Raw genomic sequence first — 26,906 nt, 5'->3', positions numbered from 1 at the left:
TATCTGCGCTTTTCCTCTTCATTGTAATGAGGCAAGGAGAGGAGTAACATTGTTAACTGTGAATCCTGTACTTACCTGCTCCCTTAAAATATTTGGAGGATGCTTGTCCATGATATAAAAATATATATAAAATGCTAGAATGTTAAAGAGACTTTTAACATTAATAAAAAAATTCTTTAATATGACTAGCTGTAATTATACTTTACTGATTTAAACTTACTATTGATTCTTTTCCCAATTGCTATAGATATGGTTTCAAAATAGAATTAGGGAATTAAGGAATTTATTTTTCTTGTTCTGGTTTCAAAAGTAATATATGCTTGTTAACAGAAAATTCTATAATTAGATAAATGTATAACTTGGGCAGTTAAAGTCTCTTGACATCTTACCTCCTAGAGATACCACTTTTTATAATTTGGTGTATTAGAATAAAGAAATTAATGATAAATGTATAATTTTTCTTTTTAGATTAAGGTGATAGCTGTTATATTGAAGTCATTTGACCCATAATCTGTTTAAATTAAATGCCTGTCAATTGAGATGGTTTGTTTAGATTTCATTTTTTATCTTTAGGGAGATAATACGAAGAAAAGCTGTTCTGGCTTTATACAAATTCCATCTCATTGCTCCCAATCAAGTACAGCATATCCACATCAAGTTTCGGAAGGCACTTTGTGACAGAGATGTTGGTGTCATGGCCGCTTCCCTGCACATATACCATAGGATGATTAAGGTAAGCTGGACATTTCAGCAGGTACTAAGTGGTTGTCAGACAACTACTTATGGATTATAAGTTTGGAATTTAAAAACCTCAGATTTTTCAGTCAAAGGCATAACATTTTAAGTTTTTATTATTGACTTACAAATAGTAATTTTTGCAAGTTGTTGATAACATGAGTTGTAAGCGCATGACAATTATTCTTTTTTTAATGCCTAAAATTCCTTCATGTTACTCCATAAACATAGAAAAATGGTAGGTAGGAAGGAGATGGATATTTATAGATTTGTGGGTTTTCATGCAGTAATAGTCTTTTATGCAGCCTTGTAGAATGATGCATAACCCCTTGTAGAAATGAGGAGAGCCCTTAGAGGTTGCACAAGGTGTGGACTACAGTGTCAATGCCATACATCAATACTGTGTTAGAAAAGCTAGGAGGGTTAATGGTGTAGTAAAAAAATTTTTTCTAAATGGAGACATGGGTTTATACTAAATCAACCCCAGTGTGTTGCCTGAAACTTTTTATCAAAGTACATGTTTGTGAGGGATCTCATGAGTACCTCATAACGAAATGGAAAATGCTGTTGAATTCAGTTTAAAATTATAGAACTGAAGTTATCTTCACTTTTTTGCATTGTGTTCCAAAATAGTATGATACAAATAGATATTTGATGTTATATTTTATTCTTTCTCTAACATTTACTAAACTTTGAAAGAGCTATTATTTCCTTTCTAAAAATTTGTCCTTGATCTACTGCATAATAAAAATTACAATGATGAGCCCTGGCTGGCATAACTCGGTAGATTGAGCACGGGCCTGCGAACCAGAGTATTGAGGTTCGATTCCCAGTCAGGGCATATGCCTGGGTTCCAGGCCAGTTCCCAGCAGGGTGATGCATGAGAGGCAACCATACATTGATGTTTCTCTCCCACTCTTTCTCCTTCCCTTCCCCTCTCTCAATAAATAAATAAAATATTTTAAAAATTACAATGATGAATCTTTATTTTGAGCAATGTGTATTTAATTTCCCCAGTCCAAGAGATTAGTTGGATAGTCAAGGTGCACTCATTCAGAAACAGGAACATATTTAAGTATTATAGGGTAAATTAGTTTTTAGCAGACAGATTCACTGCTTTAGGAGGGCTTAAATGTTTGAGTAGTCCTGGGTGTGTTCTGTGCTTTTCCACCCAGAACAAATTTGGCTCGTTTACATGAGAAGTCTTTTGCAAACAAAGTTCAGAGATTGCAAACAGACCTAAACTTTCATCAAAACTAGAGATGTTACAGCCCTGTTTCAGTATGCCAGTTTTTTACTTTTTGATTTAATTACTGGTGTTGACTATTAAAGGTTCTATATAAGATGTAATTATAAGAACTTTTGAAATGTGGTTATACTGTGTGTGAGAGCAAGTAGGGAATGGTGGATGATTCAGTTTTGGATCTAGTAGCCAGAGCAGTTTCATCGTGGAAGGGACTTCTAAGTTGGTATGTATTAAGTTAGATCTATATGGCATCCAACTCTTTTTTATATGTATTAAGACATGGTTTTTAACAGAAAAAAAATTTTGTTTTTTGTTTTATTTTTTGAATGTAGGAGAATTCATCTGGATATAAAGACTTGACTGGGAGTTTTGTAACAATTTTGAAGCAAGTGGTTGGAGGGAAGCTCCCAGTAGATTTCAACTACCACAGCGTCCCAGCACCATGGTTACAAATTCAGCTCCTGAGAATACTAGGACTTCTAGGGAAAGATGATCAAAGGTAAACTAAGTAAGTGTGATAGCCTTAGGCTCTGGTCACCTGGAGGTTTTAAGATAAGCCATCTTCTCCCAATGCTTAATTGGCTTTCTAGTGATAAGTAAACCACTTTATATAAACAACTTTATTAGAAGTCTATATATATATAAAAAAAAAAAAAGTAGATAGATTCAGGTTGCTGGGATAATCCTGGCCCTCTGCTTATCTAAATCCTGCTCACAGTGAAATGTCCCTCTGAAGCTTTATATCTTCTGTGAAGCTTTCTTAGTCATTCTAGTTGACCTGTTGGGAAATTTTCTGTCAGGGGCCAGACAATAAATATTAGGCTTTGTGAGCTGTATGTTATCTGCTACTCAGCTCTGCTGTTGTATAGCTCAGAAACAGCCATAGACAGCATATAAATAAGTGAGTGCAGCTAATAAAAGAAAACTTTTTATGGACTTTGAAACTTGAATTTCATAGAGTTTTTGTGTTGTGAAATGTTATTATTTTGATTTCCCCCCAACCATTTAAAAATGTAAAAGCCATTAATAGCCAGCAGCCGAATAAAAATAGACAATCAGCTAGATGAGGCCTTCACACTATAGCTTGCTGACTTATGCTCAAGTTGGATGTGAACATTTTACCTTCTTAATTCATTTGTTTGATTCAGCCAATAATTTATATTAAAATTTTTATGGGTGTCTTTCCAATTACACACACACACACACACACACACACACACACACACAGTAACTTTTTATTTTGCCTGTAGATTTTCAAACTTACAGGAAAGTTCTAAGAATAGTCCAGGAGCTCTCTTTTACCTTTACTAGATTCATTAATTATTTGCATTTGCTCATTCTCTGTATACGCATGTGTGTACACATTTTTATTTTTAATTTTTTTCTAAACTGATAGCAAATCCAGCTAGTTCCCTTGAGAGCAAGGACCATGGCTTGAGTCTCTGAACTATTTGTCTTAACAAAATATTTGCTCACCATTGTTCTGACTTTATGTGATATGGTTCTCTTTTATGCAGTAGGATTCATCTATATTCTAATTCTTAGCCTAGCTTTATGAAAGGATTGGCCTCTAGGCTGTTGCTCCTAGTAACGCCTTGTCAGCGTCATGCCAGCATCCATTTGCCCGTGTGCTCCTGATAAATGCTAACTGGGCTGTAGCACTCTTGGTATGGCTCTTTACATTTTTCTGTGTTTGTGAACCTCAACCCCTGATTGAAACCTGCAGTGAAAACCTGGATGTCATCGAGAAGACCCACACGCATTAGAAATGTTTACCCTAATTGTATTTTATTTTATATAACCCATCCTATCTTACTGTGGAGCTCTAGTTGGAGTTCCCTGGAATTCTCTTTTAAAACCACAAGTTTTGTAGTAATGCATCCAGACCTTACTGGTCTCAAAAGACACAGTGCTATCATATGTTGTCAGAAAGTGAAGTAACTTTTAAAAAAAATTTTTTTTAAATATATTTTATTGATTTATCATTACAGTTGTTCTATTTCCCCCCTTCATTCCCCTCCACCCTGCACACCCCCTCCCCCACCATTCTCCCCCCTTTAGTTTATGACCACGTGTCTCAAGTTCTTTAGATTCTATATTTCCCATACTATTCTTACCCTCCCCCTATCTATTTTCTATCTAACCATCTATGCTACTTATTTTCTGTACCTTCTCCCTCCTTCTCCTTCTCCCACTCCCCTGTTGCTAACCCTCCATGTGATCTTCATTTCTGTGGTTCTGCTCCTGATCTAGCTGTCCTTTTAGTTTGCTTCTGTTTTAGATGTGGTTGTTAATAACTGAGTTTGCTGTCCTTTCACTGTTCATCTTTTTTATCTTCTTTTTCTTAGGTAAGTTCCTTTAACATTTCATATAATAAGGGCTTGGTGATGATGAACTCCTTGAACGTGACCTTACCTGAGAAGCACTTTATCTGCCCTTCCATTCTAAATGAAAGCTTTGCTGAATAGAGCAGTCTTAGTTGTAGGTCTTTGGTTTTCATGACTTGGAATACTTCTTTCCAGCCCCTTCTTGCCTGTAAGGTCTCTTTTGAGAAATCAGCTGACAGTCTGATGGGAACTCCTTTGTAGGTGACTGTCCCCTTCTCTCTTGCTGCTTCTAGGATTCTTTCCTTCATTTTCATCTTGGCTAGTGTAATTATGATGTGCCTTGGTTTGTTTCTTCTTGGGTGCAACTTCTTTGGGACTCTCTGAGCTTCCTGGATTTCCTGGAAGTCTATTTCCTTTGCCAGCTTGGGGAAATTCTCCTTTATTATTTGTTCAAATAAGGTTTCCACTGGTGGCTGTTCCTTTCCCCCTTCCGGTACCCCTGTAATTTGGATGTTAGAGTGTTTAAAGATGTCCTGGAGGTTCCTAAGTCTCTCCTTATTTTTTTGAATTCTTGTTTCTTCATTCTTTTCTGGTTAGTCATTTTTATCCTCCTTCTGGTCCACTCCTTTGATTTTAGTACCAGTTTCCTTTCTATTACTATTGGTTTCCTGTGCATTTCCATTCATTTCAATTAGTTTAGCCTTCATATGTTCCTCTAATTTGTGACTAAAATGAACCAGTTCTGTGAGCATCCTGATCACCAGCGTTTTGAACTGTGCATCTGAGAGTTTGACTATTTCTTGGTTGCTTAGATTTATAGGCTCTGGGGCTCTGAATTGTTCTTGAGCCATGTTTTGATCTGTTCATGCCTCTTAGGTTAGAGGAGCGGAGCCTTAGGTGTTCACCAGGGTGGGGGCCCCCAGGTTACTGGTTTCTGATGCTGTATGTGGGGGTGGGGTCAGAGAGGGACAATGGCGGTCCCCTCTGCTGCTTCCCGCCGCTGGGGCCTGCACGGTCTGTCTTGCTGCTCGCTCCTTCACTGATTTATGCTGGCGCACCTGGGTTGCTCGCCTGGGTCGGTCTGGTGGATCTTTCCTGCCCGCCCCTGCTCTGCTGCTGGCTCTTCCCCTCTTACCAGTTTTGCTGAAGGGTTCGTTGTTGTCAGACTTCCGTGTAGTTCAATTTTCTGTGGTTTGGCTGTGTTTTTGTTGCTAAAACTTTGTTGTTTTTTAACTTGGTGTGCAAGGAGGCGCAGTGCTTCCACTTACGCCTCCATCTTGGCAGAAGTCTCGTGAAGTAACTTTTTTTTTAATTCTCTCTTGAGGATATGTTTGTTGATGTTTAGAGAGAGAGGAAGTGAAGTAACTGAGGCTTTTAGTGAATTTACTAAATGCACTAACTTACTATCTTCCTTCTTTCGCGGATGAATTTGGAGAATACACGCAAAGTTGACTAAAAGAGCGCTTACCTTCATCTTGAGCAGCTGTCAGTCTCTTTCGTGTCTGCAAACTTCTGTGACTATTTGGTTCCTTAGTTTACTGTGTTCATTAGATTCCACATAAAAGTGAGATCATGCAGTATTTGCCTTTCACTGACTGGCTTAATTCACTTAGCATAATATTCTCCACTTCTATCCATTGTTGTTGCAAGCTGGAAAAGTTTCTCCTTTTTCACTGCTGTGTGTAGTATTTCATTGTTAATTTTATCTTTTTGCTTGTTTGCTTTACAGTTTACTTTCTCTGCAAGACTACTGTGTATATTCTATGTTGAGGCAGTTTTTATTTCTATTAGGGTTTTTTGAATTTGTAAGACATACAAAAATACCAGCTGAGAAGCCATAGTTTTCATGTTGGCATCTTGGAGGGGACTTTTCTAGGCGGGAGGATGAATACTACAACTCTGTAAAGCGCTGCATTTTCTCACGGCATCCACTTCAGTCCGGCTGTTGTAACAGTAATCAGTGATCATAAAGACATAGGAGTGGTATTTTCTTATATTTCACATATTTAACATAAATGAAAGATAAAGTTTTCTTTCTGAAGAACTCAGTGCTATTCATAGAAAGAGTAGTATTCGAATACTTTAAAACTTAAAAAAATTATGTGGTTTAAATACAGATAATGTACTGTTTGGATATGTGAGGTATTACTGTAGTAATTTGAAACAGGTAGAAATATTTTATTCCAAAGAAAATGATAAAAGATAGTATGTTCAGTTGAATAAAAACCTGATTTGTAAATTAGGTGCAGGTTGAGGAAAGAGTTGATCGACTTATGTTTATCTTCATTGACTAGTAAACTTTGATAAAGCAGGACGTAACTCATTAAAAAGAGCAAATGGAATCTGTAAGAAGTGAAATTCCCATAGCTTCATAAAATGAAATTTTTTCACTTCTTTTCTGTAGATCCTCAGTTTTAAGGAGAGAGAAGTTTGAAAAACTGTGTTTTATTGGGTTATAATACTATAATTCTACTGCCAATAAAATATCTTTTAAACAGGACAAGTGAATTAATGTATGATGTTCTTGATGAATCCTTACGAAGAGCCGAGTTAAATCACAATATCACATATGGTAGGTAATGTGTAAATACTACTCTAATGACTAACAGTATTTTTTAGTAGTATAGCTGAATCTGTGTTAGAGTATTAAACATTCCAATTGAATTTTATATGTCAGTTTTTAAGGTGATTCTTTGGGTTATTATTTTTCAGTGGAAGCATTAAATAACTAATAGAAATAATTTGAACTTATGGCATTCTTTTAAGTGTTGACCTAATTTCATTATTATATTTGTCTCTCTTTTAATACTTTCTTTTTAAGAGAAATTATCTCTCTATTGAAAATATTTATCAACTTAGTAGACCTGTTCCATACTTAATAAAATAGTTCTTAAATACATCAGTTAGTCAACTAGTTGTCAAATATTTCTTAGCTTTCTGTTATTTGTCGAGTACTGTGCAAGATACTTGGAATACAGCTGTGAATAAAACAGTGTTATCATTGCCTCAAAGACTAGATAAATACAAAGGGCCGGGTGCTGTAAATGTTATAAAGGAGAATTACAGGGTGCTGTGGGAGAGTATAGCAGCTAGTCTTAGGTGAGGGGGAGAACAAGGAAGGTGTTTATGAAAAAGTGATATTTAAGAACACAATTGAAAGTTGAGTATGATATAGATAAGGGTATATAGGATGTATATGTGGAATAATAGCATACTATTTTTTGAAGAGACAGATCTTTATATATAATGTTATATAATTTAAAAAGTAATTTAGTGATAAGAGACAAGAATACATTGGGGGAGAAGAGCGGGGAACTCAGAAAAGTAACCAAAAATACTTCCAACTTAATAGCCAGAGGCAGGAACGATTAGTTCTTTATCGATCAGTTTGAGAAAGCTCTGTGAAGAAATTGGGATATTTGGAGATGTTTACAAGGTAGAAGTAAGACAGTTTGAATTTTGCGTGTGGTGGAGAAGAGTAGGAGAAGAGGCACTGAGAGAGACTACTCAAATAAGTTGTTTCTTAATCTGATGAAGTACTGGGAGGAGCATTACTGGTTCTTTTAGATACTGGTAAACCGCAGAAATGTAGGGTAGTGGGCAGAAATTGAACTAGTTTAATTGTAATAAAAGTACTTGACAAAGATGCAGTAGGAAGAAGGAGGAAGGATTGCATTGGGTTAGTAAATTTAAAAGGATAGATTTACATTTTGCATGTGTGAATGGTGATTAAAGGCAGTAAGAGTGGTTTATTCATTTCTCTAGCCAGTATTTATTGAATTCCTACAAAACAGAACTTTGATTAGTAAACTAGGTACAGCTAGAGGAAAGAGTTGATTGACTTATATTCCTCCATGCTGAGTGTGGGAGATTAAAGGAGGAATAAGGTAGACACAGCCCTTGCCCTTATGAGTGTATAGTATAAGAACAGTTGATATTATGTAGGATCCTTGCTATTGTAATGAGAAGAGTAGGGGGCCGGAGGTGAGGATGGCAGTTTGGCTCGGGTTGTTGGAAGGTCCTGAGAAGTGTCAGAGTTTTGGTAGGTAGCTAAAGTAAGTTAAAAGGTGGTGTTTGAGATGTAATCAGTGTATAGGATAAAAGTTTGAAAGCCTCTTGAGGACTTTTGTTTAAAATTAGTTAAGAATCTTGTTTTTCTTGTAGAAAGTTTTTTGGGTTTTTTTTGGTAACTGCATTTCAGCTTTAATTTTTTTATTTTTTTTGAATAGGTAATATATGCACATGGTTCAAAATTCAAAAGGTACAAAAGGGTATACAGTGAACAGTAAGTGTCCCTTTGATCCTTATCACCCACCACGCAGTTCCCCTTTCTAGAGATGGCCACTGTTATCGGTGCCTTTTGATTGGGAGGATACTGTATACCCGATGAAATATTTTCCCCCAGGACACCTTCTCTTACTCAGATGGCTGGCACCAGGCTGAGTGCCGTCAGCTCCAACAGTTTGTTTCTTTGTAGGCCATCAGTCCAGTGCTTCACTGCCACAGACACCTGACAGTTTCTGTTGTTTTGTTTCCTTTATTCATCTTTCCATCATTATTGTTTTATCCCATATTTGTATTGCTATAATTTGTAGGTAACATTGATTTTACCAGTAGTAGAGTATTCTCTAGTAATCTCTAAATAAATATTTTGTTACTTAAGAATGTGAATTTTAAATTATAAACTTGATAAGGGAAGGGACTGTGTCTGTCTTATTCGCTAGCTTATCCCAGTATGTGGCACTGGGTTAATCAGTGAGTAATATGTCTTAATTGAATGGAAGGAAGAGAAAGTCAAAGTCATTTTACTTCTGTCAGTTATCTAGGTGATTGAGTTTTAGTCTTAATACTTCCTAAACTGTATTTTTTATGAAAGTTCCATTATTATAACTTTCTTGTCAAATCAAGAAATAAATCACATCAAAGAGATTTATTGAGTATTTCCTATGTGCCAGGCTTTGTATTAAAGTGATGTAGAGAATATGAAGAAGTATAAAATGTAGTTTTTGGCTTTAAGGAATTTATAATATATTGGAAGAGATAACTTAATTATGAAAGCATAATACCAGTATAAGGCAGAACTTGAAGGGGTGGTACAGGAAGTAAGTATGGAAGGAGTTCTGAGGTGGTAGTGATCATTGTGATTTATTGATGTAATAGACTGTAAGGTGGGTAGAATTTGCATGGCCAGAAGGGAGGTTGAGGGGAGTTCTGGAAGAGGCAACATGAGAAAAGGTGTGGAAATGGAGATATTTAGAACACTTTCAGAGAACATTGACTCACCAGCCTGAGTGGATCATTCATAGTAAGAGCAGTGGAAAGGCCATGATATGGATGGAGGTCTTTGCATGGCAGCCAAATGAGTTTGGACTTCACACTGTATGAATCTGGAGGTGTGGGAGATTTTTTTGGCAGGGTACTGAGAAGATGAGAATGACATTTTTAGTAAACTAGTAAATTGGGAGAATTATATAAAATGGAGTACAAAGGACACAGAACCATTAGAAGTAGATAGAGGTACCTTTCCCTCTTTTTTATACTAAGTATTCCTAAAAACCCTGGACATTAAATGCGAAATAAACACAAGAGTCTGAAGGGTGGAGAAATAAAAGTAGGCTGGTTAGGGACCTCGGGACACAAGGCACAACACCACGGTGAGTACCTTGGGTTTTTTTTCTTGCCTCACATTCCCCAAACTGGGTACTGGAGAGTCAGCAACCTGGAAATGCCAACAGGTACAGACAAAACAACCCTAGAAGAAAGAGCAAGAGCGAACTAGCAAGGTAGAAAATGTTTAGAACAGCCCCTCTATTCCAGCCAAGCACCATACAGAAAAAGGTATGAATCTACCCACTATAGCAAAAGCTTAGTGGAGAACCTAGATTTCCTCCCTCACCAGGTATAAGAAGGAGCCCCAACCCTCCTAGTGGGCTGGTGGCAGAGAAGCCCAAGAGGGGAGCAGGAATTTCATCCCTGCCATGTGTTAACAGGGGCACCCTCTTGCAATGTCAGTAGAGATGATGTGGGAAGCATGTATTTCACAGTATCTGGGAGCGGGTAGTGACAAGGTACCCTTCCCCCTCTTTGCTGAGAAGTTAGAAGGAGCTAGTGGAAAGTCAGGGCAACCTAGGGAGCAGTAATGAGGCACTCCTCCCTCTCCCAGGCAGGACAGTGTCAGCAGATTCCTGCATCTCCCACCTGCGAGAAGCCAGGATTCCCTCCTCAAAGTGTCCAAGTGGGCAGAGCGAGCAGAGACCCTGGACTTGCACCCCTGTTAGGTGGTGCCTCCATCTCTGCCAGAGTGCTGTCAGTAGATAGATACCCAACTTATTTAAAATTGAAGTCTAGTCTGAAGGGTAAGATAGCAGTAAAACTTCTTTGTGCACATTCCAACCCAAAGTATTTATGGTAAACCCATGGTGTCACAGATGTTAGAATGTTACTAAATTTTTAATTTGGGAATTTTTTTCTTGGTGATATTTTAGTGAGGACCTGTGTTCCTCCAGAAGTGTAAAGTTCTGTGTTTAGAAATCCTCAGAAGTGCTTTTCATTTAGCCACTGTAGAGGGAAGACAGCAGAACGCTGCTTTTTTACTCATGAACTTACATTCAGACTTTCGCAGAGTTGGAGAATAAAGGGACTTACTTCTAGAAGGGAAAATAATTTAAAACTCCATTAAGTTCATTTTCAGCTAATTTACACCAAAGTCAACCAGCAAGTACAGTTTTTAAACTATTAATTTTTACCTAGAATAGCTTTCCACAAATCTTATGGTAATCTATATATAAAAGTTTAGATTTTAGAAGAGTAATGAGAAGTTTTTTCAGTTAGCAATAATTGTGCCTCAGATAAACCTCATTGGCTATGATACTGCCACTGTGCAAAGCTGAGAAGTTTTTTTATAGTAAAACAATTTGATAGCAAGAGAGTTCTGAATGACAGGAATACATAAAGGCAAATATGTCAGTTATGATAGAAAATGGAACATCATAATTTTAAATCTTGCTTAGGATTGTCACATTAGTTTAGGGTTTGGCAAACTTTCTGAAAAGGGATTCAGATAGTAAATATTTTAGGCTTTGTAAGTCACATAAGTTTCTGTCACAGATTTTCCTTTGTGTTTTTGTTTGTTTTGCTTTGTCTTTACGACCTGTAAAAAATGTAATTATACACCTGAAAGTAATATAGTATATGTCAATTACATCTCAATTTAAAAATGTAAAACCCATTCTCATTTATAGGCTTGCAAAAATAGACTGAGGCCTGGATTTAGTGGTAGTTTGCCCACTCCCGCCTTAGTTGATTATTGATTAGTTAAGACTCTCTTTGTTTAGTTCATAAAGTTGCAAAGTCAACTTGTTTTATAGAACAGAGTAAAGACATTTTGTAGTACAACATCTGAATATACAAAGTGTCTTTTTAGGTTCAGTTAACTTTGTATGTTTTCCTTTAATTAAAGTCAGTTCCCTTCTTTTTAAAAAAATTATTTAGTAATTTGAGGGAAGAGAGAGAGAGACACACACACACACACACACACACATCAGTGTGTTCCACTCACCTATGCATTCATTGGTTGATTCTTTGACCTCCTGACTGGGGGGGTCAAACCAACAACCTTGGCATCTCTGGACAGTGCTCTAACCATCTGTGCTACTGAGCCAGGACCCAGTTCCCTTCTTTTTGTTCCTTGTGATTTTGTTTTTATTGGGATGTAGGTGGTGGGTCACTGTGGGTGGTTATACCCCACCAGGGTACCACTGTCCATTCTGATCTTCCTGGGAGAGGCTTGTACATCCAGTACAAATCTCCAGTCTCATAGAAGGACAGCTGCTCTTCCACTCATTCTTGAAGCTTCTCCCCAAATACACTTGTGGGCACCTCAAAGAAGCAATCAGTTTGTGAGGCAGTACTGCATGTGTTTGTCAGGTGTCTGGAGACGCAGCCTTCGTTCTTGGCAGCTGCTCAGCCAATGAAGGTGGAGTGGAATGAGTCCCATTTTGAGGGTATTACCCCTTGTTTTCAGGGTTCTGGAAACTTGGTCCCTTTGCTGAGCTCTGGTGGTCACTCAGACATCAGAACTGACCATCCAGTTTCCTTCTTAATGAGTAATTTATATTTCTGATTTCTTTTCTCTCTCCTTTTATAGAAAGGGTATATATAAAGTTTTTACACAGTATTTATGTATGCCTCAATTGATGGGCAGTTTATTGTAAACCATAGCTAGTTGAATATTCAGGATCTATCTATACTGTATACAAAGTGTCTGATTGTTATGTTTTAAGCTTTTGAAAATAGAGAAAAAGTGTTTTCTATCAAGGACACTTGGTAGAAATCAACTCGTATTAGAACTGTTTTTAAGTCTGATGATTCTGTCTCCCTCCTCATACTGGGATTGCATAGGACATGCGGGCTTAATGGTGCCTCAGTGATTCTCCTTTACCATGGCAGAGCTCCAGCTCCCGACTCATGCATGCTCTTTCAGAGAGTTTGGAAAACAGTTTTGGTGTCCACTTGGATCATGTGTCAGAGTTACTAGATCTTTGACTGTATGAGAAAATCATATTGAACACTATCAGGATGTTCAGTAGATTATTGTATATTCTACGAGATTAATTTTAAAGAAGTAACTTGGAGGTTTTTAAGCAGTGGCTCTACTTTGAAATCAATGCTAATGCATTTTGAAGTGATAATATTAGAATAAATCACATACAGTTTTTGTATACAATTGGTAGAAATAGCCTGAAAATAAATTATTTTAAAGCATTCAAGAAGTGTTGGAAATACCTATTTATGTAGGAACAATGAATATATTTCTTATGTGTCCATTGGAATGTGAGCTTCTTGAGAGCAGGGTTCCATCTGTTTTGTTCATTGCTGTATCCATAGTACTGGGACAATGCCTGGCACATAGGAGGTGTTCAGTAAATACTTTGGCATGAAGGAATGTATCACTTTTATCTGTTACTATACATAATTGCCTTTAAATTATACTGTGGTGACATAATCCTAATAACTGTGTAAGCCTGAAAGTAGTCAAGTTCGAAAATTGTATCTTTGAAAAATTTCCATAAAAAGATTTTGACAAAAACTGGCCTTCCAATTTGTTTTGTTATGAGTTCTACATGTTATGAGATATGTTCTTTTAGTGTGCCTTAACATGATCCCTGATATTTTTATGTTTTTTTCTCTAGCTATTCTGTTTGAATGTGTACATACAGTCTATTCTATTTATCCCAAATCAGAATTACTTGAGAAGGCTGCCAAGTGCATTGGAAAATTTGTCCTATCACCTAAAATAAATCTCAAATATTTAGGTAAGATGATTGTTTTTTTTTGCCAGAAATTACAGAGAGCTTTTGAAATCTGATTGCTCCTTATTTCAAGTCACTTAGTATAACGTGATCTTTGTTTTCAGGACTGAAGGCTCTTACCTATGTTATCCAGCAGGATCCCACCCTGGCTCTTCAGCACCAGATGACAATAATAGAATGTTTAGACCATTCTGATCCCATTATTAAAAGAGAGGTAAACTGGTATTTTGAATTGTGTATGTGAAGTGTTGTACTTTTTAAACTTTTTGTTGCTATTAATAGAGATTAAAGTGGTGGGCAGTGTGTATGAGAGTGTGCACATATATATTTTAACTCTTTTTTAAAAAAGATTTTATTTATTTACTTTAGACAGAGGGGAAGGGAGGGAGAAAGAGAAGGAGAGAAACATCAGTGTGGGGTTGCCTCTCATGTGCCCTGAACTGGGGACCTGACCTGGCCCACAACCCAGGCCTGAGCCCTGACTGGGAATAGAACTGATTTTGGTTTGTAGGCTGGCACTCAGTCCACTGAACCATACCAGCCAGGGCTATATTTTAACTTTGAGAGCATTTTATTCTTTCTACTATAGTTTAAGGAACTTTTCTAAAATATTTTGTGTCATTATCTACAGGAATGATTTTAAATTACAAGTTGGAAGAGTTAGGTCCAATTACCTATATGGACTTACCACTATCTTTTTGATTCAAGAATTGTATCAGTAGAAGACCTGGATTGTATTCCCAGTTCTTTCTTTTAGTACTATTTTAAGGTGCATTATATAATGATTAATAATTTTTCATTATGCTCTGAAACATCTGTGAAATGGGCTAATGCATTCCCTATTACATATGTAGGAATGTTGGAAGAATAAAAGCATTCCTAAAATGATTTTAGCTTTTTGAAAAGAAAGTATAATTTATTTTAAAAGTTTTCAGCTTTTTCCTTTTGTAAAATTGCTTGGTTTTCTATATAAGCATATCTGTTAATTCTCACATAGAGAAGTCACTCTATACCTTAATTTAAAATGCTATGTAGGACCTATTTAAGAAGAGTGATAGTTTTATTTAATTTTAAAAGTAATAAAGTTAAAAAGACGTACTAAATGTTTAAATTACTTAATGAGTTAAAACTATTTTTTGAGAGAATACCGTATTGCATTAAATGTAATTTTTAAGAGATAAGATTATGAATTTTGAATTTTAAAAGGTATTATTTTTGAAACAAAACTATTTTTGGTAAGTTGCCATCTGCATGTGTGTGTGTGTGCATGCACACATTTTGCATTAATGTTTTCAGTCTTCAGAAATTATCTTCTTCGAATGAATCTGGGAACTTTATAGATGTACTAACTTCTCTCTGTAGGCATTGTAGAAAATGAGAAGGTACCAAGGGACAATAACATATGATTGTACAGCTCTTCAACTTTGAACAGATATAGAGCATTCATTTTTTTCGTGTTGGTGACTACTAAATTGGACGTGGTTGACTTAGGTGCAGTTATCGTATTGTTATATTTAATTATTGGGCTCTCATTTAAAAATCAGAGTCAAAGGGAAAATAGGTGACTATTAAAATGATCTGTTCTGATATGTTCGGCCTAGTACCTGCAATGAGAAAAGTAGCTTGAATTTAAAAAAAAATTTTTTTTTATTTTATTGATTATGCCATTACAGTTGTCCCATTTCTGTCCCTTCATTCCCCTCCACCCTGCACACCGCATCCCCACCATTCCCCCCCTTTGGTTTATGTCCATGTGTCACAAGTTCTTTAGATTCTATATTTCCCCTACTATTCTTACCCTTCCCCCTGTCTATTTTCTACCCATCATCTATCTGTGCTACTTATTTTCTGTACCTCCTCCCCCCTTCTCCTCCTCCCGCTCCCCTGTTGCTAACCCTCCATGTGATCTCCATTTCTATGGTTCTGCTCCTGATCTAGCTGTCTGCTTAGTTCACTTTTGTTTTAGGTGTGGTTGTTAATAACTGTGAGTTTGCTGTCCTTTCACTGTTCATCTTTTTTATCTTCTTTTTCTTAGGTAAGTCCCTTTAACATTTCATATAATAAGGGCTTGGTGATGATGAACTCCTTAAATTTGATCTTATCTGAGAAGTGCTTTATCTGTCCTTCCATTCTAAATGGAAGCTGTGCTGGATAGAGCAATCTTGGATGTAGGTCTTTGGATTTCATGACTTGGAATACTTCTTTCCAGCCCCTTCTTGCCTGTAAGGTCTCTTTTGAGAAATCAGCTGACAGTCTGATGGGAACTCCTTTGTAGGTGACTGTCCCCTTCTCTCTTGCTGCTTCTAGGATTCTTTCCTTCATTTTCATCTTGGCTAATGTAATTATGATGTGCCTTGGTTTGTTTCTTCTTGGGTGCAAGTTCTTTGGGACTCTCTGAGCTTCCTGGATTTCCTGGAAGTCTATTTCCTTTGTCAGATTGGGGAAGTTCTCCTTTATTATTTGTTCAAATAAGTTTTCCACTTGTTGCTCTTCCCCTTCCCCTTCTGGTACCCCTATAATTCGTATGTTGGAGCGTTTAAAGATGCCCTGGAGATTCCTAAGCCTCTCCTCATTTTTTTGAATTCTTGTTTCTTCATTCTTTTGTTTGGTCATTTTTTTCTTCCTTCTGGTCCACTCTTGATTTGAGTCCCAGTTTCCTTTCCATCACTGTTGTTTCCCTGGACATTTTGCTTCATTTCACTTAATTTAGCCTTCATTTGTTCATCTACTTTGTGACTAAAATCAACCAGTTCTGTGAGCATCCTGATCACCAGTGTTTTGAACTGTGCATCTGATAGGTTGGCTATCTCTTGATCATTTAAAAGTATTGGCTCTGGGCCTTTGATTTGATCTTCTGATTGAGCCATTTTTGGTCAGGTCGTGCCTGTTACATATGAGGGGCAGAGCCTTAGGTGTTCACCAGGGTGGGGCAACCCAGTCACTGGGTTGTGATGCTGTATGTGGGGGTGGGGTCAGAGAGGGGCAATAGTGCTTGTTTCACACTCTCTCTCAGATTTTGGTCCCCTCCGCTGCTTCCCGCAAGCAAATTGCGCCCTTCTGGTGCTGGTTCCTAGGTGTGTGGGCTTGTGCACCCTCCAGGACCCTGTGGGTCTCTCCAGCGAACTCTCTGTGAGCCTGGGAGCCTCTCCCAGCACCTTGACCCCCAAAAGTTTTTCCAGTTGGTGCTTTATTAGGTTTTAATTCCTGGTGCTGGTGCCCTGGTTTGCATGGTCTGTCTCAGTGCTTGTTTTTTTTGCCTGGTTTATCTGCTCACGAATGTGTCACTGCGGTCAGCCAGATGCCTTGCACCCTCACTGGGTCTGCCCGTTGCCACCCCACGCCCGGGATCTGCCAACTGCCTCCTGAGCGCCTGGGTTGGTCCAGCTACTTTTTCCTGCGCCACCCCTCTCAGCCAGTCACTGACTCCACCCCTCTTACGGGTCTGGCTGAATGGTTCATTGTTGTCAGACTTCCATACAGTTCAATTTTCTGTCTGTTTTGGTTGCATTTTTGTTACTAAAACTTTGTTGTCTTTAAACTTGGTTGTGCAAGGAGGCACAATGTTTCCACCTATGCCTCCATCTTGGCCGGAAGTTGTCTTAAGTCAGTAGTTTGAATTCTTTGTGGAAGATACTGAGTATCAATGGTGCCTCAAGAAGTCACTGCAGTAGGCTCCTCAGTGCCATTGTTACTTCTAACTTCTATTGGTATGGCAAGAACTTTGGTCCTTGGGTATGGACTGACTTGGTGCTTGGGGCTGGGATTTCCTTTTATCTGGTTAAATTGCCTTTCTTTTATACAGGGAGAAGGAAGACAAGAAGGAGCTAACAGCAAAGACCTCTATTCATGCAATTCCTACTACCATACCTCATTCAGTCCTAGAAATGCTAAATTTCATGGTGTTAGAGTAGGAAATAAATTTGGTGTAGATTATCTAAAAATATGTAACATATAATTTAGAGTCTACAGGGAGCACGTCTGAAGCAGCTTCTTAAATTGAAAGCTGTTGATGGGGGAAGCTATATATTTATAGACTTTAAATAGAGTTAAGGATTAACTGAAACAGCTTTTTAAAAAAATCTTTCAAAATCTGTTATAACTTTGTACTTGAAGTCCTGGCTATGAGGATTGAAAAATTAGGAAGGACCTGAAGAATATTTTGAACAAGCTTTGACAAGTAGGATATATGGAAATTCTCTTGCTGCTAATATTGTTGATCTTAAAACACCAGTATAGGTGTTGCAACACTCAGTATTGCCCTTGGTCTCATGTTGATTTCTGAGAACTGTGATGTTTTTAGAACCTTAATGTAGGGCCTTAGAAAGCCAGCCAAATGGGAGCTTACTTTGGTACTGGTGTTCCTTCATCTTACTTGAGGCAGCAAGACGTATGTTCCTCAGCACTGAGAGAGTAGCTGTAAAACAATTCTTGGATACCTGAGATTCTTGCTATGCTTTGAATCATTTAAGTCATCAGCCTTTGTGCATTCATCAGAGGCCCTTTGCCCTTAGCTGACTAACCCACTGACATCCTATTCCCTGTTGTTTGGGTGGTATTTATTTCTAACAGTTACCTTTATTAAGTTCTGTGCATTTCTTTAGCACCTATTAACTGGCCTGCTCAGGTGATCTACGTAAAGTGAAAGAATCAACTGCATTATAAATATATATGTTACTGTATTTATTGGTGTTATCATGCATAATTTTATAATACTCTATATTTTTCTTAAACAGACTCTGGAACTTCTTTACAGAATTACTAATGCGCAGAATGTGACAGTGATTGTGCAGAAAATGCTTGAGTATTTACATCAGAGCAAAGAAGAATATGTTATCATCAATTTGGTTGGCAAAATAGCTGAACTGGCTGAGAAATATCCTTTGTTTGAACCATAATCATAAAATACCTTTAGTTATACAGTAATTTTTAAATGATTGGTATAGATATGTTCATGTGCAAATTGAGTTCAGAGGCCTAGCAATAACTTCCATTCCTGATGTACGAGCCTCTCTTGACAAAAGCAGGAATTTGTGTAGACTTCCTAGGGGATGGCTTTTTTCTTGGCTCTTTTCATGAATGAAAAGGTATTGGTCAGTATTGTGAGCAAGAAAATACAGGAACTGCTGCTTGATTTCTCTGTCATTCCCTCCTTGTCTTTGATTTCTAGATTCTTTTCTGAGTAAAAGTTCTTGCTGCTGTTTTTTTGGGGGGGCAGAATCAGGATGTCAAAATTTATTCTTTACAGGGGTTGGCAAAAGTAGGTTTACATTGTATGGAAAATAATACAACAATTAATAAATAATAATACAAGAATAATCTCTGTGTTTTGTGTGCTTGGTTTTGCTTACCCCTGTATTGTTTATATTAGAAATTGTCACAAGAAAGTATATAGTTGGGAACTGTATTCATGTGTTACTTTCCTTCACATTAGTTATTTACAATTCAGGGGAACTTCTATAGGTCACAAGGATATTCCATTCTTTTTTTTTTTTTTTTTCAAGATGTCTGTCTTAAAGCTAAGAATGAGTGAATACTGTTAATCAAATTATGTTGGAAATTGCTTTAGTTCTAGCCAGTGCCACAGCTCTGGCCAGCATAATGACAGAGTATTAGAACTGAAGGGGAACAAACTAGCTGGAGGTTAAACAACTTACTTGTCCCAGTAGACACAGCACAACATTGAGTCTCTCTGAAGTGAATATCGTTTTTCATTATTTGTCTGTAATTCACTGGAGCATTTCTTTCAAATATTTTACATTTATTTATTGGATGCCTGTTTGTACAAGGCAGAGTGCTAGATAAAGCAACTTGAATTGTTTTAAATTTATTAAATAAGATTTACTGAGCACCTATTTTATATAAAACTGGAGTACAGAACAATTTATTAGCAGAAGTTAAAGGTAAAAATGCCAAACTAGGATGAATTGGGGCTTATTTTTAAAAGGTTGATGCAGAAAGGATAATTTTAATAAGTGACATTTGGAAGTGTACTTGTTCTTAACACTGTGGACACATATGCTCCTGATAATGCGTGGTTTATTCAGACAATGAATGCTGTGTTTTCCGTGGGAGGAGATGTAATGCATCCTGATATTCCCAATAACTTCCTGAGACTGCTAGCGGAAGGTGAGTAAACTATTGCATTTTATAAAGTAAAGATTTTAAAATTAAATGTTTTATTACAGAATTTTTAGAGAATTTAATGGAAATTAAAATGATATATCAACTTCTTTGTAGGTTTTGATGATGAAGCAGAAGATCAACAATTAAGACTTTATGCAGTTCAGTCTTATCTCACTTTATTAGATGAGGAAAATGTGTTCTATCCACAGAGATTTCTTCAAGTTATGAGTTGGGTGAGCAAAGTACATTCAGTCATAAATGTTACAACATTCTTTTTTATAAAACTAAATACAGTATATTTCCTTCAGAGGTCATTCATTTCTGCTTGGCTAACTCCTTCAGCTGTCAGTTTTCCCCCAGTGATGGCCTTCTATCACTTAGCTGTTTACTTGTCTGTTCACTCTCCCTGGCACCTCAGTTGTCTAGTCTTTTAAATTTGGGTATTTGTTGTGTTTCCTTTGTGAATCTATATTTGAATGTGTGAATACTCATGTATTTATGATATATTAGTTAACAATTGCTGCAAAATGTTACCACAGACTTAATGCTTAAAACAACATAAATGTATTATCTTATAATTTCTGTGAGTCAGGAGTATAGGCATGTCTTAGCTGGGTTCTCTGGGTCAGGCCTCTTAGGGTTGCAGCCAGGTTTTTGGCAGGGGCTGCTGTTTCATCTGAAGCTTGACTGGTGAAGGATCTGCTTCCAAACTCAGAAATCAGTTTCTTTGGCTCTAAAACTGCAAGTTTGAAGTTCATACTGTCAATTGTAGGTTCCTCGAACAGCCTTTTAATTTCTTGTTATGTGGGCCTTCTAACATGGCTGTTTGCTTCATCAAAGCCAGCAAGGGAGATCATCTGTTTGTAAGATGAAAGTCAAAATATTATGCACAGGTAATTTGATCCCATGTAATCACATACCTCTCATCACCTTTGTGTATTCTTTCTTGTGTATATGGCTGAGCACGTCTTTATGGGGGAAATTTGGAGAAGTGCAACTACTGGGTCATAGGATATGCACATTTTAATTTTTTTTAAAGATTTTATTTATTTATCTTTAGAGGGGAAGGGAAGGAGAGAGGGAGAGAAATATCAATGTATGATTGCCTCTTGTGTGTCCCTGCTGGGAACTGGCCTGCAACCCAGGCATGTGCCCTGACTGGGAATCGAACCGCGATTCTTTGGTTCGCAGGCCCGGGCGCTCAATCTACTGAGCTATACCAGCCAGGGCCACACTTTAATATTTTAAGTTTAGCCCAAACTTAGCATGTTAACTGAAATTTTATCCAGACTTTTATGTAAGAATTTTAATTTTCTCATCTATGGGACAGTTGAAAGACTAGTATAACATGTACCCCTGTACTTGTCTTCTAGATTCCCAGGTATCATTTTTAATCAACTTTGCCTTAATGTTTCAACACCTGTATCTAGGTCTACTGGTATACACAGTTCGTTTTGCCGAACCATTCAGAATTGAGTTGCAGACATCATGACACTTTACCCCCCCAAAATTCAGCATGAATCTCATAAGAATGACATTGTTCTAGATAATGATAAAACTACTATTGTAATTAAGAACTATAACAATAATTTATTAATATCACATAGCATACAGTTCATATTCAGATTTATTTAGTTGTCCAGAAAAATGTTAGGGTTGTTTTTCTATCCCTCTGATTCTAGAGCCAGTCAGGGCTTACAGATTGTATTTAGTTATGTCTTTTTAGTCTTTTTAAAATTTTATAATGAGCCTCAGTTTCTTTTCGTTTGTTTCCATAACATTGATTTTTTTGGGATGAATACAGTTGACTTATAGAATGTCCAGCATTTCTCAATGTGTCTGATTATTTCTGGTTCAATTAAACATTGTTAGCTAGACTAGTACATCAGCAATGTTATGTACTTCCCAGTACATCATATTAGGATGCATATAATTTCAGTTCCTCCAGTTATTGGTGATCGCAAGTTTCTTTTTTGGGGGTGAAGATGTTGACCTTGAGATCTGTCCATTTAAAGGTGCATTTTCTCCTTAGTAATTTATACCCTATCTGTGAGGTGATTCTGGGAAGCTGTGTGAATGTTTCTTCCTCAGCTCTTGTTTTAGCATTGATAATCCTTGCCTAAATGGGTTATTGTATTCGGTGGCCTTTTTTTTCTTCCATGAATGTGACATATTCCATATATTTGGAGCATTTTTATTTCTTTCTATAGTGTACAAATCCTGTACATGTTTTGTTAGCTTTATACCTAAGTATTTTATTTTCTTTAGAGCAGTAATGTGTGTATGTATATATTTTAAAGGTTTTATTTCTTTATTTTTAGAGAGAGGGGAAGGGAGGGAGAGAGGGAGAGAAACATCAATGCCTCTCGTGCACCCCCTACTGGGGACCTGGCCTGCAACTCAGGCATGTGCCCTGACTGGGAATTGAATGGGTGACCTTTTGGTTCACGGGCTGGCACTCAATCTATTGAGCCCCACTAGCTAGGGCATATTTTTAATATTTTTTTCTGTATGTTTGTTGCTACTAGTATGTACAAATGTAACAGATTTTTATATTTTGGCCTTGTACCCTGCAATCTTGCTGAAGTCACTTATTAATCTAGGGTGTTTTGTAGATTTCTTGAAACCTTGTCAAGAATTTTTGCATCTTTGTTTAGGAGGGATGTAGGTCTGTAGTTTTCATATTTTTCTGCTCTACATACTTGGTTTTGATATCAAGAGAATACTGGCTTCATAAAATGAGTTGAAAGTGTTCTTTCCTCTTCTGTTTTCTGGAAAAATTATGTAGAAGAGAGTTGTTTCATTTTTTTTAACATTTTATTTTATTTATTTTTATTGATTATGCCATTACAGTTGTTCTATTCCCCCCCTTCATTCCCCCCCGTCCCCACCATTACCCCCCCCTTTAGTTTATGACCATGTGTCTCAAGTTCTTTAGATTCTATATTTCCCATACTATTCTTGCCCCCCCATCTATTTTCGATCTACCATCTATGCTACTTATTTTCTGTACCTTCTCCCCCTTCTCCTCCTCCCACTCCCCTGTTGCTAATCCTCCTTGAGATCTTCATTTGTATGTTTCCACTCCTGATCTAGCTGTCCTTTTAGTTTGCTTTTGTTTTAGGTGTGGTTGTTAATAACTGTGAGTTTGCTGTCCTTTCACTGTTCATGTTTCTTTAACTTCTTTTTCTTAGATAAGTCCCTTTAACATTTCATATAATAAGGGCTTGGTGATGATGAAACTCCTTAAATTTGATCTTATCTGAGAAGTGCTTTATCTGTCCTTCCATTCTAAATGAAAGTTTACTGGATTGAGTTATCTTGGTTGTAGGTCTTTGGATTTTATGACTTGGAATACTTCTTTCCAGCCCCTTCTTGCCTGTAAGGTCTCTTTTGAGAAATCTGCTGACAGTCTGATGGGAACTCCTTTGTAGGTGACTGTCTTCTTATCTCTTGCTGCTTCTAGGATTCTCTCCTTCATTTTAATCTTGGCTAATGTAATGATGATGTGCCTCGGTGTGTTCCTTCTTGGGTGCAACTTCTTTGGGACTCTCTGAGCTTCCTGGATTCCCTGGAAGTCTATTTCCTTTGTCAGATTGGGGAAGTTCTCCTTTATTATTTGTTCAAATAAGTTTTCCACTTGTTGCTCTTCCTCTTCCCCTTCTGGTACCCCTATAATTCAGATGTTGGAGTGTTTAAAGATGTCCTGGAGGTTCCTAAGCCTCCTCTCATTTTTTTGAATTCTTGTTACTTCATATTTTTGTGTTCGGTCATTTTTTTTCTTCGTTCTGGTCCGCTCCCTTGATTTGAGTCCGAGTTTTATTTCCATTACTATTGGTTTCCTGTGCATTTCCTTTCATTTCAATTAGTTTAGCCTTCATATGTTCCTCTAATTTGTGGCTAAAATCAACCAGTTCTGTGAGCATCCTGATCACCAGTGTTTTGAACTGTGCATCTGAAACTTCGGCTATTTCTTGGTCGCTTAGAAGTATTGGCTCTCGGGCTTTGAGCTGTTTTTCTTGAGCCATGTTTTGATCTGTCTCCGCCTGTTACATATGAGGAGAGGAGCCTTAGTTGTTCACCAGGGCGGGGCCACCTAGGTGGCTGGTTTCTGATGCTGTATGTGGGGGTGGGGTCAGAGAGGGAGCAATGGCGGTCCCCTCTGCTCCTTCCTGCACTGGGGCCTACCTGGTCTGTCTCACTGCTCACTCCTTTGCTGGTTTATCTGCACGCAAATGTGTGACCATGGTCAGCCAGCCACCTTGGGCCTTCACTGGGTCCACCCATTTGCTACCCCACACCTGGGATTCGCCCTTGGCTGCCTGGGTTGGGGGATCTTTTTTGCCGGACCTGCTCCGCTGCTGGCTCTGCCCCTTTTACTGGTCTAGCTGAGTGGTTTGTTGTTGTTGGACTCTGTATTATTCAGTTTTCTATGGTTTGGCTCTGTTTATTGTTTCTAAAACTTTGTTGTTTTTAGATTTGGTTGTGTGAGAAGGCAAAGTGTTTCCACCTACGCCTCCATCTGGGTGGAAGTCCTGAGAGTTGTTTCATTTTTAAGTGTTTGGAAAATATCCTGTTATCTTTCCTGTTACTGATTTCTAGGTTGATTCTATTGTTAGAGAAAATACTTCCTTTAAAATTGTTGAAGGTTGGCTCTGGCTGGTGTGGATCAGTGTATTCAGTGCCAGCTTGTGAACTGAAAGGGTGCCGGTTTGATTCCGAGTTTTAGAGCACATGCCTGGGTTGCAGGCCAGGTCCCCAGTTGGAGGTATGTGAGAGGCAACTTATTGGTGTGTCTCTCGCACATTGATGTTCCTCTCTCTCCCTCTTCCTCCCTTCCCCTCTCTCTAAAAAGTAAGTAAATAAAATCTTTAAAAAAACAGTTGAGGTTTGATTTATGATCTATGATATGGTCTGTGGGTTCTTGAAAAGAATGGGTATTTTGTGTTGTTGGATCGTCTGTTCTATAAATGTCGATTAAATTCTTTTGGAGATGGCACTGAGACAGGGTGTTGAGATTAATCATGTGACCTCTACTGACACTCTGAAGGGGTGGCCTTGTGGCTGAGCAGTGGCGAAAATCATGAGTCTCCACAGGCTTCCCCTGACACCACCCTAGCAGAGAGGGGAAGGAACACCTCTTTATGCCAGGTGGAAGTAAAGTGCAGGCTTTCTGTGTGGTCTTCACGGACACTGCCGAAGAGTGGGCCTCTACAGCTTGGTGGGGGTGGAAGTCCTCACCCCCCACTCGGCCTTTTCAGACACCATCCTTGTGGGGACTTGTGGTTCCTGTGACAGCGTGGTAGGGTTGAAGTCTTGGCTCTCCACTCTGTCTTTGGGCTAGGGTAGGGCTGCAGTTTTTTCTGTGTGGTACTTGACTGGAGTTGAAGGATTGTTGTCTGAAAGTTTTCTGTCTTCTTGGCTATTTAGCTAAAGGAACAGGCTTTTCCTGGCATTTTTTTGTTTGAGCCTATTGGTATTTCCAGGTCGTTGGAAATACCCCAGTCTGGGGTATATGAGGCAACAGATAACTCACTGTATTGTTCCTTAGGTCCCAAGGTCCTTAGCGATATGCCTTATTTTTTCACCTTTCAGAGTCTCTCTGTGTGTGTTTTATGTATGACATCAAGGGTTTTTAGGTGTATTTAGTGGGAAGAATAGGAGGAAAATGCTTTTACCACCTTCTCACACATATTAATTCACTGATTTTTGAATTGGAATTAAGGTGACATGCTTTTCTAGAGAGAGAACCACTTTTATTAAACCACTCAAAAATGATCTTCCTACTTGGGGGATCGAAGTTAATGAGTCCTGCTTCTTTTTTGTCCTCTTCTTGTGACTGACTAGCTGTACGTCTTCCCTTGACTGTCACCTCTTCTCCCTTTTTTCCTTGTTGCTGCCACAGCAAAGATATGGAAATGCCTCACAAACACAACTTAGGAAATGTCTCGCTCTCCATTAATTTCAGTTTACTGTGATCTTTAGAGCAGTAGGATTATATATCACCTGGATAAGGTAGGTGTGAGAAAAAGGATATGTGACATGTCAGCAATAGAGCAGTGTTCCTTGAAGTTCATGGATCACCTCTCTGAATCAGGTGATGCTTGTTCAAAATGTATGATGTAGATTATCACTGAACATACTAAATCAGAACATCTTTGGTTAAAGCCCAGACACCTGTATTTTAATGAAACACTTCAGATGATTCTTATGTGTATTAGCATATGAGAACTACTCATTTAAATGCTTATTGGAAAATAATAACAGAATATGAAAGTGCTTTTAAAACCAACAGCCAAAACTGGAAGTTCAGAAGAAATCTAACCTGTAAAGATGTCTGTTTTATATATTGTTAGTGCTAAAGATGTGGAAAACATTTTTGTATTGGTTCCAGTTCTTCACATAATTTTGAACCTAAAATGTACAATTGTATCTTTAATAATTTCTTTACCATGAGAATGCATGTTTAGTCTAAATTAAACTCACTTCAGCAGTAGCCACTTTGTTTAGATCTCCCAGTGTAGTTTACTGTGTAACTTGATACTTGTATATAAACATCTCCTTGTTTTACTCATAGGTATTAGGGGAGTATTCCTACCTCTCAGATAAGGAAACACCAGAGGAAGTTATAACCAAGTTGTACAAGTTACTTATGAATGACTCCATTTCTTCCGAAACAAAAGCCTGGTTATTTGCTGCTGTGACCAAGTTGACGCCTCAAGCACACTCATCTAACGTTGTTGAGAAATTAATCCAGGAATTTACTGTGTCTTTGGATACTTGCTTGAGACAGCATGCATTTGAATTAAAGCATTTGCAGGAGAATGCGGAATTTATGAAGAGTTTGCTTCCAGTTAATAAAAGTTGTGAAGACATGGTGGTAAGACATCTGTGTTCTATCTTTTTAAAAACTGCATAATCCCTAAACAGAATATATAAAAATACTGTTTCTGTAGCACTTGAGATGAAGATTAGAATTTTTCTCATATTAGTGTGAGAGAGAATTTGAGAGCTTCAGTTTAGTAGTGATTCTAAATAGTCAGGAATTGAAATGTGTTTTTTCTGGAGAACTTCAGTGAAGGGATTTATAGTTTTTGACAATCTCTTTTAATATGTAATAAATCAGAATTTTTATCTCCTTTGAACTTCTCTGTCATTTTATTA

The 26,906-nt window shown here is 37.6% G+C and overlaps 1 protein-coding gene and 1 non-coding gene across 2 annotated transcripts in view; one reads left to right on the top strand and one right to left on the bottom strand.

Annotated features, from left to right (window-relative positions):
* AP4E1 (adaptor related protein complex 4 subunit epsilon 1) overlaps positions 1-26,906 on the top strand; it is a 64,207-nt gene that overhangs the window by 12,503 nt on the left and 24,798 nt on the right. The window contains exons 6-14 of the mRNA XM_037156504.2: positions 574-733; positions 2,314-2,480; positions 6,807-6,880; positions 13,500-13,622; positions 13,724-13,833; positions 18,353-18,492; positions 19,633-19,745; positions 19,857-19,975; positions 26,320-26,622. Coding sequence (XP_037012399.2) covers positions 574-733; positions 2,314-2,480; positions 6,807-6,880; positions 13,500-13,622; positions 13,724-13,833; positions 18,353-18,492; positions 19,633-19,745; positions 19,857-19,975; positions 26,320-26,622 — 1,309 coding nt within the window. The remainder of the gene's footprint in view (positions 1-573; positions 734-2,313; positions 2,481-6,806; positions 6,881-13,499; positions 13,623-13,723; positions 13,834-18,352; positions 18,493-19,632; positions 19,746-19,856; positions 19,976-26,319; positions 26,623-26,906) is intronic.
* LOC119057638 (U4 spliceosomal RNA) lies at positions 11,053-11,196 on the bottom strand. Its single transcript, XR_005084120.2, has one exon. It is a non-coding gene; the product is annotated as a U4 spliceosomal RNA (small nuclear RNA).

The sequence above is a fragment of the Artibeus jamaicensis genome, unplaced genomic scaffold (assembly GCF_021234435.1).
Source record: "Artibeus jamaicensis isolate MK-2021 breed Jamaican fruit bat unplaced genomic scaffold, CSHL_Jam_final contig_548, whole genome shotgun sequence".
NCBI lineage: Eukaryota > Metazoa > Chordata > Mammalia > Chiroptera > Phyllostomidae > Artibeus > Artibeus jamaicensis.
This window is presented reverse-complemented; position numbering and strand designations above follow the sequence as displayed.